The 14,476-nt window shown below is 41.4% G+C and overlaps 1 protein-coding gene and 1 non-coding gene across 5 annotated transcripts in view; one reads left to right on the top strand and one right to left on the bottom strand.

Annotated features, from left to right (window-relative positions):
* CALCR (calcitonin receptor) overlaps positions 1-14,476 on the top strand; it is a 183,843-nt gene that overhangs the window by 112,618 nt on the left and 56,749 nt on the right. For all 4 annotated transcript variants that reach the window (XM_063126597.1, XM_063126589.1, XM_063126615.1 and 1 more), the window contains 2 exons: positions 823-933; positions 13,444-13,556. In XM_063126597.1, the coding sequence (XP_062982667.1) occupies positions 823-933; positions 13,444-13,556 (224 nt within the window). The remainder of the gene's footprint in view (positions 1-822; positions 934-13,443; positions 13,557-14,476) is intronic.
* Positions 4,024-4,142, bottom strand: LOC134413535 (5S ribosomal RNA). The gene has a single exon (XR_010026540.1). It is a non-coding gene; the product is annotated as a 5S ribosomal RNA (ribosomal RNA).

The raw sequence follows: 14,476 nt of genomic DNA on the forward strand, positions 1-14,476 counted from the left end.
CCCTCCCAAGACATTCTAACTCCTCCCACTCAGGCCAACATTCTAAAAACCACAGACTTACAAACTGCAGACATACATTTGGAATTGACTTGTGGGGTGTAACGCCACAACACAAATTCTTTCCATGTGACTTGCGTTGAAAACGTCATTCAGCCACGAGGTTTATTGGATGACCTTGCCCAATCATAATCTTTCAGCCTATCAAACCCCACAGGGTTGGTGTGAGAATATCATGAGGTAACCTCCACTGCCAGCTCCGGGCTTTGGATGGGAGCAGCCCTTTGGGCAAGACACCCTCAATAGGCCCTGCTCACAGCCACTGCCACCAGCCGTTGCTCCTTCTCCTGTTCCTCATCATAGCTCTCTTGCCATACAGAGAGCCAGTAAGCCAGTGGGCAGTACCAGCTGCTCTGGCTCTTCTCATCACTGCTGTTGTTTGTTTGATCACCCCCTCTGGGCTAGAGTTAGAGGTGGATGAACAAGCAGTTTGCAATGGTGAAACAGAGGAGCAGGTCCGGGGGCTCTTGTCCCTTGGAGACCTGCTGAGGCGTGGCTCTCTAGCAGGTGCCCAAGCATACCGACTCTTGGCGCCTGACCATGCATGCCACTCTAATCTCCTTGGAGAAAGGGCAGGGTATAATTTGAGAAGGAACAATAAGTAATACAGTACTCCCTAGATTAAAAATAGTAACAGTGCTAACCTACTATGTGAATCCTCCCAACTTTTCACCAAGCAAAAAAGCAGAGAGATAATTAGAGCAGGAAAAGGAGGTCAATGGGATTTTCCTAAACAATACGTCTTTCTTCTTTCTGAATTTCTAGGGCTGTTCTGTAACCGGACATGGGATGGATGGTTGTGTTGGGATGACACGCCTGCTGGAGAATTCGCTGACCAAAATTGCCCTGATTATTTTCCAGACTTTGATCCAACTGGTAGAGTGCTCCTTTTTATCTTTAGCAGATGCATTTAGAGTGCTGCTTTTTATCTTTCGCAGATGCACTTAGGGTTTGGAAATGACAGGGGAACTCCGTCATCTCTTTAAAACCAAAGGTGTTGTTGGAACTTTGAAAAACCGAGCGTGTCGAATACCGTGCACTCTTAGTGTTTCTGAGTTGCTTCACCACCAACTCGGCAACTGAACAGAATGTTTCTCTTTTAAGCATATTGCAATTTGACTTACCCGTGCGCCCCTTGCAGCCAATATAATGAAAGTGGCATCGTTTGTTGTTCATGTCAGCCCTGCTTTAATCATCATTCCATTTTTAAGTGTCATGAACTGAACAGAAGCTGCTGCAGTATGTTCAGTTGTGTAAAATGAATATTATTATTCCCTGGGATGCTGTCCTTTATTTTATGGTCCAAGACAGATTTATAAAGTTCTTGGAAGAACAGACCTCCCCACCCCGCACAAAAAAAACCATGAAACAAACAAAAGCCGCTTTATTAAAGCCCAGCGGACCTACTGCCCGTTATTGCGCTTTGAATTATTCATAGGAATACTTGTAGTCCAAAAGATACAATGCAACTTTCAAAAAGGTTATCCTAAGTTCGTATGTATTGATGTGTTTGTAAAAGAAATTCAGTAAACATTGACATCTACTATGGTGTAGGTCACAGGCACAAATGTATGTGTATGTTGTTCCAACATTGCTTCTGGGGTGTGCTGTCAGCACAGCCTCTGGAAACCTCAGCCTCAGGAAATCCTAGCTTGCCATGATGTATATCACAAGCTGAATATGAGCCAATAGTGTGATGTAGCTACAAAAAAGGCAAATGGTATTTTTGGGCTGCATTAATAGAAGTATAGCTTCCAAATCGCACAAGGTACTGGTTCCCCTCTATTCGGCACTGGTTAGGCCTCATCTTGAGCATTGCGTCCAGTTCTGGGCACCACACTTCAAGAAGGATGCAGACAACCTAGAACATGTTCAGAGCCAAGGGCAACAAGGATGATCAGGGGTCTGGAAACAAAGCCCTATGAGGAGAGACTGAAAGAACTGGGCATGTTTAACCTGGAGAAGAGAAGATTGAGGGGAGACATGATAGCACTCTTCAAATACCTGAAACGTTGTCACACAGAAGAGGACCAGGATCTCTTCTCAATCATTCCATGATGCAGGACACAGAATAAAGGGCTCAAGTTACAGGAAGCCAGATTCCAGCTGGATTTCAGGAAAAAACTTTCTGACTGTTAGAGCAGTATGACAATGGAACCAATTGCCTGGAGAGGTTGTGGGTTCTCCCAAACTAGAGGCATTCAAGAGGCAGGTGGACAACCATCTGTCAGGTATGCTTTAAGGTATATTCCTGCAAAGAGCAGGGGGTTGGACTCGATGGCCTTATAGGACCCTTCCAACTCTACTATTCTATGATTCCATGACCCAAAACTGCAGATAATCTTAACTCTGGTCAAGCCAGATTTTATAGGGTGACCACATGAAAAGGAGGGTTTTTTAAATCAAAAATGAGTGCTTGAGCACTCCAGCTAAAAGGTGCGTACCCCACCCACTGTTACTCGCGAGGAGCCAGGATGAAACCTGGATGGAAGCCCACACCTCCTGCGGTCTAGGGATCATCCCAAGACCGCGGGGAAAGTCGGGACAGAAGTTTAGGGCCATATCCTGGGGAAAGGGAGGGATCATCTCTCCCTGCTCCTGGGATCCCCATGTGGACACACAGGGACAATCCCAGGATGATCCCTAGGATGTTGTCCCATCTAGACATGCGCCTTAAAGTCTGGGCAGGCATTTATGGATGACTTTTAATGCCATCCATAGTAATCAATTTTCAATTTTCACTCCTCTCTCTCTCCCTTTCTCTCTCTCAGACACAGACACACCTCTTCCTCACTTCTGCTTTTTCTCCACTTGACACTGTCACCATACCTCTTTGGCCTACTCATTAACATTTGTTTCAATGTGAGAAGCGTCTCTGCAGTTCAATTTATCAGTGTTCACAGGCACACATCACAGCTGCTGGGCAAGTTGGCGCATAGCTAGAAATGGACTTCACAGGTGACTGATCTGCCGTGGCAGATTTAATCAAAAGTGGGCAAATCAGGAATCCTGCAGACTGCCACATGCTAATAGAGGTGGATGTTCCTTGATGCTGACTGTGTAAGAGCAGGTTTCACTGTACTGAAGAAATGTGCTAGGTCTTGATGTGCAGATAATTGTCTTCAGCTGTGATTTGCTCCTGCTAAATAATTTTTAAAAAAGAAATACCGATTCTGGGGTTGGATGTTTCTATGGTTTCCTGCTTTTCATAACTTGAAATGTTATTATCAGGGCTATCTTCACTCCAGACAATGTATTATATGAGTGAAATCTAGGAGCATTTTTATTCAGAAAATCAGCACAGGATTGCAGTTTTGCCAGGGTTACTTTTTTGACTATATGCCAAAGTGATGATGGAGTTCTGTGATGAGTGATTTCCAGTCTGGATCAACCACACCTACCCATGAAGGCATACCTGACATATCTATCCATTGGGGAGGGGGGTGTCAGCAAAATATATATGGCACAAAATGGGAGCTGAGTCAGCACTATTTTGGATAGCCAAGGGTGGAAGTCACCTGTATAAGCTCTTTGGCTTTCGTTTTCTTCTTAGCCTCTGATGTGCTGCTTTATTATGTCAAGAATGAGCAGCCTTAAAGCAGAATGACATTCATAATTATTTTCCCATTTCTTAAATACTAGAGCTAAAACAAACAAATAAGGATTGGGACTTTCAGAAATATCCTGGAATATTTTGGTATATTCAGATATTTGTGGAAATATTTGCCCTCAGAACTTAAAATGTTGCTGAGATATGGGTTAAAAGGCCATCTTCTGATTCACAGGTTGCTAACATCAGTTTCTGTGGTTGTTTCAAGATACTCCGAAGTCAGTAATTTTCTACATGGAATTTGTTCATTTATTTTATTTATTTACAATATTTATGTACTGCTCCCCATTCAAAATTTCAGAGCAGTGTACAAGATAAAATAAAATAAAAACAGAACAAAACAACTTAAAATAGATTTCCTACAGCACCCGGTATTCCCAGGCGGTCTCCCATCCAGGTACTAACCAGGCCTGCCCCTGCTTAGCTTCCGAGATCAAACGAGATCGGGCGCGTTCAGGGTAGTATGGCCGTATGGCAGTGGTCGAAGTGAGCCGCTCAAATGGGCTCTATAAGAGTATCATTACTGCTCCGGGAAAGGCTCCCCTATATTTAACTTCTGGAATGCCACAAGAGCTGAGATGGCTATTTACTCGGTGCAGGCTAAATTCCCTCCTGCTGATGGAGGTGAAGGCACGCTTTAAAAAGCACCCTAGCACCAATGTAGATTGCCCAGCAGGTTGCCCTAAAGCCGAGGATATAATTCATTTCCTAGCTGAGTGCCCAAGGTATGCGGAGCTGAGGAAACAATACCTTGAGCCTTTAATTCCCAGGTTTAACTTCATGACTTCTAAAGGTGTAGTCCTTACTCTTTTGGCTGGTACAGACTATTATATATCTTTTAGGACTGCGAAATTTGTACACCGGGCGATGGAGGCCCGGGAACCACTGATTGTCTCAAACGATTAATTTTAATATCCAATATTATATGTTGGTTAACATTGTAAATATAACCTGGATGATTGTTATCCTAGTTACTCTTATTTGTAGCACTTCCGCTGGCTTGTGGCAAGCTCGCGGTGGGTATGTTATTGTTTTACCTGTTTGCGAATGGCCCAGGTGGCTAATATGCAATAAAGTTATATATATAAAAAATAGATTTCTAAAATCAGCAAAATGAAAAGTGAACCGTGAACCATGGCTGGTCATTAAGGAAAGGCTTCCTTGAATAGCGATGTTTTCAGGAGGCGCCAAAAGGAATACAAAGTTGGCACCTGCCTGACCTCCAGAGGCAGGGAATTCTGGTTTATTCTGGTTTATTCTTTTTATTATTTCCAAACACCAATAAATAAAAGACATTACAAAGCAAAAAAAACTTTCCTGCCTCTGGCATTTGCTGATATATGTGATTTAGTGACACTACTATAAGCAGTGAACCATACTGGATATGAGAATGTGGAAGGTCAGCATGATATTTCTTTATACTTAAGTGTTTGTATCCAACTGCATCCATCCAACAGGAGACATAGGAACACAGGAAGCTGCATTATAGTGAGTCAGACCATTGGTCCACTAGCCCAGTATTGTCAACACTGATTGGCAGCAGCTCTCAAGGGTTTCAGGCAGGATTCATTCCTAGCCCTTCTTGGAGAAGCCAGGGATTAAACCTGGGACTTCCTGCATGCAAAGCATGTGGAATGAACAGGCCTGGAGGGAATGGATTCCCTCTCTCCCTGCAGCTCCCCATAGGCCCGCATAGCTGCTTTGAATGATTAGTGGACCCTCAAGACATTTGGAGCAGTGGGAGTTTGCAGTGGAGACAAGAAGGGCACATCCCATCGCGCCAGTGGGAGTCTACTTGCACAACGTTGGATGGCACCCAAAGCCATTTCCTTTTCATAGAATCATAGAATAGTAGAGTTGGAAGGGGCCTACAAGGCCATTGAGTCCAACCCCCTGCTCAATGCAGGAATCCATCCTTTTCATGTATTTTGTGGAATGCAACTCCCATGGCATGTAAATGCTTTCCTTTTCCACACTTCAGGCTGTAAATCAATGGTACAGCACATTTTTTGCATAAGGCTCTAGGTTCCGTTCCTTATTTCTCCAATTTAAGGGCAGGAGGAAATAAGATTCCAAGAAGCAGGACTGGTAAATATCCTTTTCTGAGACCTTGGCGAGCAATTGTCAGTTAAACTCGACTAGGGATGTATGGAAAATTTGTTTCAGTCAGTTTTGATCAGGATTTACCCAGTTCACACCTTCCGGACTGAACACAGACTTATGCGCAATTTGGGATTGAAATCTGTATATTTCCAAATTTGCAATGTGATTGGCAGATCCCCCCCCCCCACAAAAAATGTGTTCGACAGCATGAATTTAGGGTTGTGAGCGCAGACCCATGGCTGAGCACTTGTGAGTCCCCCATGAGGGCTCGGGAGTTGCCCGCAGCTGCTGCCATAATTGCACATTTCCCCCTTCCACGCTAATGGCGGCCACCATCAGCATGGAAGGGGTCTATGCAGGATTTCCGGAGCTTCAGGAAAGTGTGTGTTACCTCCCTCCCTGCAACTTCATGTGTCTGTTCATTGCCACACAACTTGACAATTGCTTTTAAAGAATCACTTATCTCCTTAAAAGTGTGTGATATGATTTTGTTATGAACGTGGTACTGCTGACTCAGATAGTTTTATGACATCATGTTTTATTGTTATTATAGCATTAATAACAAAGGTTTATATGGGCTTCGCTATGTGTTCTAGGCATTATGTGCTACTTGAAATCCTCTCTTCCCCACACTCAGCTGCCCTTAAAATTATTTATTGATGTACAGAGCTGCATCAAGCATGCTTGAGAACTATCCTGTCAGTATGGAAAAGATGATTGCATGCTGATCTGCTAAACCTATCACATGGATGATGCTCATAGTGTACAAAAAAAAAAAGCAATGCCTCCCCCATATATGTGGCCCTTCCTTCACTTTTAGAACCTCCATAGCTGAGATTAAGCAACTGTAAACAAATACAAAAAATAACATCTGAATCCCCTTTACATTTATTTGTGGGAAACACTGGTTCTATTCAATGTAGAAGAAAGATGTGATGTAATTGTAAATGAATTTTTCAGAGTAAGCTTTCTGGAGGAAGTTTGGATGCACATACGTGCAATGGGTAAATTGCATTTTCTACTGGCTTAATCCTTGCTCCCAAATTCCAGCTCAAATGAAGAGGTCTTACCATGCTTCTTCAAGATGCTATGGTTTAGAAAAGGCATGGCTACACCTTATATATAAAATATCTCACATTAGTATTATTAAAAGAAGCATCCAAGCATCATCACCATCCATATTAACAAAGTATAATCAAATCAATCAATCCAAAGTTTATTGTACTAGCCAAAGGCCATGACAAATACATCAAAAGAAAGCATCCATACATATATACAGTAATACAAATACCTTGAAAATACACAGATAACTTGAAATTCACCATAACTAAAACTCAGCTTTCACTCAGCAGTCTGAATCTACATGGCAGTTTATGGCAATTTTGTCTAGTTCTGTCTTCCTTATCTTTTTTGCTGCCAGTGCAAACAAAGCCACTTTATGTGTCACTTAACTGTTGGTATCACTCAGAAGGAAAAGAACTGTTTCTGCAAGGGCATTCCTATATCCATGTGTTAACAAGGGTTTCAGGAATCTCTCTCTTGGGTCCCTGTACAGAGGGCAAATTAACATGTAGTGAACAATGTCTTCCAATTGATGTTGGCCACAGATGCATAGTCTGCATTCAGACGGCACCTTGTGGTAGCGTCCATCCAGAACTGCAGTTGGCATCACTTGGAATCTCAGTTCAATAAAAGCATTTCTTAGGGAAAGTGTCCTCAGTTTGGACAAATAGCTGGCTCTGAAATGTTCCGTTTTCAGAAGAGTGAACCACCGGGAGAATTTAGAGGTTTTTAATTAGTTGCATATCCCTCCTAAAATCTATCCAAAATAGCCAATCCCTTAGTTGCTTCTTATCCATATCAAGGATGGGCTTCAGCTCAGGAAAGGAATTGCTATGCAGGAGCTTTTGGAGTATTGCCATCCAATAACAGTTTTTGTTCATTTCCTGGTAGCACATAGCTGGAAGACGTTCATTTGGCAAGGTGGCAATTGGTTTAAAATATTTTAACTTTGCACTCTCTATTCTTGTCTTAATTGATCGCCATCCAGATTCTGTACGCAAAAAGGCTGCAGGGGTTCCAGATGGGAGAGGAGTTTTCGAAGAAAATTGTTCTGCACAATTTCCAGGGCATTAATGATGGAGTTGTCAAGCCCCCAAATTTCAGACCCATAAAGCATTTGTGTTACTGCTTTGATGTTGAAGACTTTTAGGGCAGGTTCAACAAAGTATAATTCTGCTTAAAAATTAGTTTGGAATAGAGCTCCAATTTTTCCTTACTTTTTGAGATTGTGCTGTTGACCTTGGTAAGCTGCTAGTTTTTATCACAATCAAGAAACAAGCCCCACCATTTCTTCCACCATTCAGTTTTTCCTGGTGTAGCCCCAATTTTGGAAAATGTTAATCTTGGGACTTAGCTAGACCTAAGGTTTGTCCTGGGGTCATCCCTGTTCATGTAAATGACACACAGGATATCCCGGGAGCAGACAAGGATGACCCCGGGACGATCCTGGGATAAACCTTTGGTCTAGCTAAGGCCTTGGACAAACCAAAGAATACAATAAACATTGTAGCTATTATATAAAACAAGGAGTTTTAACAAAATTTGACAGACACTGGATCTTTAGAGCCACCACAATACTAGCACATACCATTATTTATGTTGTGTATTTAAAATTTAATTTTGATGAGCTATGGTGCCATTGCATAGCCCATGTAAAACAGTTCTCACTTATGCTCAACCCAACTTAAAATAAAGTCATCCCTTATGGGTGGGGAACATGTAGCCCTTCAAATAACATTGGACTGCAATTTCCATCATTGCTCACTATTTGCTATGGTGACTTGGGGTAATGGGAGTTGCTGTCAGCATTTGCCAGCTACAAGCAGAGATTTATGACTGTCCTTATCAATGAATGAAAGAGGTTCAATACACGTGATATTTGTAACACTCCATTTAAGAGTCAAGCAAGACCCCCTATGCATTTTTTATAACTTTTTTAAAGAGCTGAGCCAAAATATTGCTCAGCAGAAACTTTGGTGGTGCAAATGGGAAGTGGGGGTTCTGCCATGCTAAATCCCCCTCCCCAGGAAACCTACTTTTTACCTTCAAATTTGATTTCTCTTTGGCTCTTTGCTGCCAGCACGATCCAGCCATTTTCGCAGAGTATAGTGCCATAAGATTGGGAAGTCACCAGTTGCCTAGGCAATGCAGGATTGCTTTCCTGTCTTCTCCTGTGTGTATTGCACATCGCAGGAAGGAAGGAAGAAATTGGTTTCCTTGGCAATGCTGTATTCTGCAGCAGCAGCAACAACAACACATCCTGGGAGGTGAAGTTAAATGCAGGGGTGGGCGTTGGACAAAGCACACAAGGCTGCGAAGTGAATAGATTCAACTTGGCTCAGTTCTACTTTTAAATCATCATCGGTACTTTCTGTGCCCTTAATGTCAGAAGAACATGGTGTCATGTAGCTCTGTGGATTGTTGTCTCCCATTCAATTTTCACCCGTCCAGAGCGGGAGGGAGGGAATTAAAACTGAGAATTGTCTTAGTAACAAATGTCTTCTATTAGCTTAGAACAGGGGTAGGAAAATTATCTCACCCACTATTGAAAAAGAAGAAGTAGTGCACGGCTTTATGAATGGAGAGCAGAGTCCGGCAAAGTAGGTATTACCTCAGGTCTTACATTGCCTAGTCCTGGCTCAGAGCTAGCTATTCTGGTTTAGGCTCATGACTTCATTTCACATCAATGAAACCACAGCAACAATTGAAGCAGACAATTTAACCCACCCCGCCTTTCTTTGTACACAGTATATTGCAACAAATCTTCAATATTGAGGTAGTTAAAAGTTCCAAAAAGCTATCTTATTGCTCCTTATTATAGCCCTACAGAGCAGAGGGCTGTCAAGGAAAATGTCCTCTGATTGATTATCCTTGCGCATTGCCAATGAGTCAGGCTTGTTGAATAGGGTCTGGGGAAAAGAGACATACCATTTAGACTCCATAATAACTAGACCAAAGATTTTCTCTCCCTGCGCACCCACTGCCCCCTAGTCCTGCGTGTGCTAAAGTGATTTTCAAAGCAGTTGAAGCAATATCCCTCTCCAGCCATTGGAGGAGAGAAATGAACATTGTTAATGTAATAATCCTTTGGATATCATTGGGAGGACATTAGGTAAAGATTTGGTACATTGTGTTCTATTGCATAGTCACCTTTAATCTCTGTTTAAGACTTCAGAGATGCTTTCCAGCTTTAGATAGTATCTGGCAACGGATGCAGTGGAGAAGACACTAGTAAAGCAATCTAAGATGATCTGTAAGTTAAATTGATGGGTGGCTCAGAGAATATGTTCTTTTCCTGCATGTTGCCTGGGCACGTACTCACATTTGAGCATTGGATCTCCAGAGCTGTTGTGCTGAGATGTAGCTATTCCAAAAGACTTTTCCTTTGGCCTGCCTAGAGCCTACTTATTCCAAGTGTTTCTATATAAAGCATGTTCCTGGTCATAGAAAGTGAACACGTTCCCTCAGTTCTTGGCTTGTTTTAATTTATTTATTTAAAACAGTTTTTCGGCCATCTTTAAGTGTAGAACCTTGTCAGTGTGTTCTTTTGTTTCTCAGATTAAGATAGAGAATACGGTCAGGGAACCACGGTGATGAACCAAATGCATTATTTATTAATTTGTTGAATTTATCTTTCTTTATTATTTATTTCTTTGTTACATTTCTGTACCGCCCAAAGAGCTTTATAAGACAAAGCTTAAAACCAAAGCTTAAAACAATTAAATATGAAATACAATAACGTAGTGAAACATCATAAAACTATACATTTAAAATGGAATGCAAAGATCTAAAAATGCACCAACACCAGTTTTAAAACTGAACAGCTAAAAAAATATTCTGCCTTTTGACCAAATGGTGCTTGAGCCAGTTAATGACAATAGAAACACAATAAAATATAGTAAACTAGAAGAAATACATAGTAATTTTTTAAAGGTAAGGTATCATTAAAAAGAAATGGTAACCACTTGCCACATATCTACAAATCAACTTGCGGGCAAAAGTCTACCTAATAAAAATGTCTTGGACTTTGTAGATCATAACCAACACTTTAATTGTGTCCAGAAAAGGACCAGTAGCCAGCTATTGTAACATGGGAGTCACATGCTCCCTATGACCAACCACAATCAGTAACCCAGATTCAGCATTCTAAACCAACTGAAGTCTCTTCCAAGGTAGCCCAATGTAGAATGTGTTACAATCGTCCAAATGAGATGCAACCAAGGCAGATGTCACCATGGCCAGATCCAACATTTCCAGCAATGGGTGCAGTTAGTACACTAGTGTCACTTGTGCAAAAGTGCTTCTGACCAGCCCAGAAACCTGGACATCCATGTTCAGAGCTGAATCAAGCATTCTTGAAATGCAAACAATTGAACCTAATAAAAGGTTGCTGCAAACGGCACTTCCAAAAACGAATAACAATATCCTTTTATTCCTTATATATATATGTCCTCCCTTTCTCTCAAAGAGTGAACCTGAGTCTTTAAGGGGAGTGTAATCTCATTTCTAGGACCGGATGAACCCCTATTGTGTTATCCGCTGTCCTTTGCTTTCTAAATGTCTTCAAGAAACCCCATGGATTTCCTGGGGAAGAACATTTTGTAAGACTGGTGCCAAACCAGGAAAGGCCTTGTTGGCAATCTGAAGGAACCCTTAATGGATTTACAGCCTCATTGAAATCAGAGCAACCATCATCCACCGGCTGAAGATATTCTACCATTCTAGGACTATTTTAATCAGTATTAAGGGAGAAAGGTTTTGCATTTTTGTGCATACAATACCTGCATTATTTTTGTAAAATTCAAATGTTAGTTGCCTATTATGATTTCTAAGGAAACCGAATTCCAATCTTTTTTCAAAACAGAATCTATTTGCCTTCAAGTTGTATGCAATGCTTGTTACTATGGCTGTTAAGCTACTGGATTTGAAAGTTGTATTATCCTGGGTTCCTTTATGCAGACTTACTGTTAATTACTTCAGTAGATTTTTGCTTCCCATATTGTAAGGATATTCTCCCTTGTATTTCCTCAGCTACCCTCTGTCACACTAATATATGCCTTGAGCTACAATTATAACTAAAAGTATCACTGGAGATACACACACACACACACACACATACCTGGGGAGGTTTAATTATATAGGAATATCAATGGATATCAAGTAAAGGCCACCTTGTGAGCTGCTGCTCCATTTGTCCTGATTAGGCCTCGTGAGGCCTGGGGGAAGCAGACCATAGCATGCACTCACTGTGTCTTGTGGCTCACATCAGGACCTCGGATAGCGCACTGTAGGAGTGCTGGCTAATGTATTCTCCCATAAGCAGGTGTTGTCACAATAAAGGACTTTTTCTTCTTCTTTTAGGATTTAATGATGGATCAGGTCATGGCCTGAAGGCACATGAGGCAACTACCTTGCTGAAGCTAAGGTCTAGGGCTGGTCAGTGCTTGGAGGGGAGACTACCTGGGAACCACATGTAGCAATAAATAAAAAAGGCCCCATGACTGCCACCTAGTGGAAAAACAGGAAAATCCCCATAACTATTTTTTATGAGAGGAGATAGAAGCCCATAACTTTTAACAAATCTCCATAGCGTATTCAGGACCAAGATCAACAAAGGACTGCAGTCAACTGAGGTCTTTCAGTGGCTCCACCCCTGCTGGATGCTAGTTGTAGTTCTTAAAGGGCCAGTGTCTGTTTCTGCAATCTCATACTGCTATATGGCTGAGGGACAGGAGAAGCTGCAGGGGAGTTATCCTCTGAGTCAGAGGATGAGGCAGCTGCACCTGCAGGCTTGAAAGGTACAGAAGGGAGCACAGAAGGCTCCCCCAGAAGTGGATCTGTCTGAACCCAAAACCTCCTCGGGGTAATGTGGAGCCTCAGGACCAGGTGGTATAATATAACAATGTATAGAATTGAGCTTGAGGCCGTCGATGCTATTTCAAGGATGCAACTGGTGCTGGCATAACTTTGCCCCAGACAATGAATGGCCTGGGTCAGATACTATACCATGATATAGCATTGTTCTCAGAGTCATTCTGACCAGGGAATGCGGTTAGAGCAGCCATGACATGCCTTAAAACTGCACAAGCCTTGACCAGCTCATATTTTAAGGTAAGAGACTCCCCTGAAAGTTCTTAGAATTTACCCACCAGCCCCTGAAAGTCTCTGAATATTCCCACATGCACACTTCCACAGGGGATGAATGGCTTCACAAAAGTGTTGGGGATACTTGGCCCAGCTTTTAATAATAATATTTTTTTTAAAAAAACTGTCCACTGTAATCTGTTATACCAGGATTGGGTAGAGCCAATTCATTGTATTATCTTGATTAGATCCATCTTGTACCAGAGACTTGGGAAAAGCGTAGTAGAAAATACAGCTGGTTGAAATACAGCATGTTACAGGAAGATATCAGGATGTGCTCTTAGTGGCAGTTTGCTGTTTTATTGTAGCAAAATGAAATTCAGTGCTTAATCATCTGTTTCACTGATGTGGTAAATGAGATTTAAATGTCACCGAACATTAATTAGATGCACAAAAATTAATGGAGTTTATTATATGGACTTAAGATTTATAAAGTGAATTATATCTGTTATATTCTTAATTCACAGAAACTGCAACAAAATACTGTGATAAGACAGGAACCTGGTTCCGGCATCCTGAAAGCAATCGAACTTGGTCCAATTATACACGGTGCAATTCTTTCACAAATGAAAAGCGCAAGGTACGCTATTTAAAGTTGAATACAACTTGTGCTCGTACATTAATTTTATTTTACACATTTTCTATGCGTTATCAGAGATGCAATATAATCAGGTATTGGCGCCTTTTCCTTTGTTTCTCTCTCCATTCAATTATACTTCATGAGCACCTAAATCCAACTCACAAATTCTACTCTCTAAATGGATATTGTTAGATGAACCTGTATATGTGCATGCTCGAGACTTGAGATCTGTTGGAGGAGCCCTTCTCTGCATCCCACCAGCACAACACATTTGCTATGTTGGGACAAGGGAGAGAACTTTCTCTGTTGTGGCACACCGACTGTGGAATGCCCTCCCCTTGGAGGCCCTACTGGCGCCAACATTGATTTTATTCCGGCGCCAAGTGAAAACATGGCTTTTTAACAAAGCTTTTAATGGTTGAATTCACTAGGCACATTGTTTTAACTGTTTTAATAGTTTTACTGCTTTTAAATTATATATAGGGAGGGATATTAATGTTTTAAATAAATAAAATAAATTAATAAACCTGTATGTACTATTAATTGTGTGTGCCAAAAGCAAATACCTTTGCATATAGTTAGACAGATAAATGTAGTTGTGTATAACATGCTGATAACCGCACATGGTGCCCCAGGCAAGGTTGTCATAAACATAGCCTTCGTTTGCTCAACATTAGAATACTTTATTTGTTATTGTATTTTGTAGCCCATTTCTCAACTTTGAGTCATGACTGACATGTATGATTTTATCCCTGACATATAAGATGATGCATTTGCATGCATGGAACAGATCCCAATTATTCATACCGTTGAATTGGCACTTATGCCAGACACTTTCCCACAATTTAAAAAAGAAAAGAAAAGAAGAAGATGTTAATACCACAGTGGACATGTAGTTAGTGGTGGCAGCATTACAAGTG

The sequence above is a fragment of the Elgaria multicarinata genome, chromosome 1 (assembly GCF_023053635.1).
Source record: "Elgaria multicarinata webbii isolate HBS135686 ecotype San Diego chromosome 1, rElgMul1.1.pri, whole genome shotgun sequence".
NCBI lineage: Eukaryota > Metazoa > Chordata > Lepidosauria > Squamata > Anguidae > Elgaria > Elgaria multicarinata.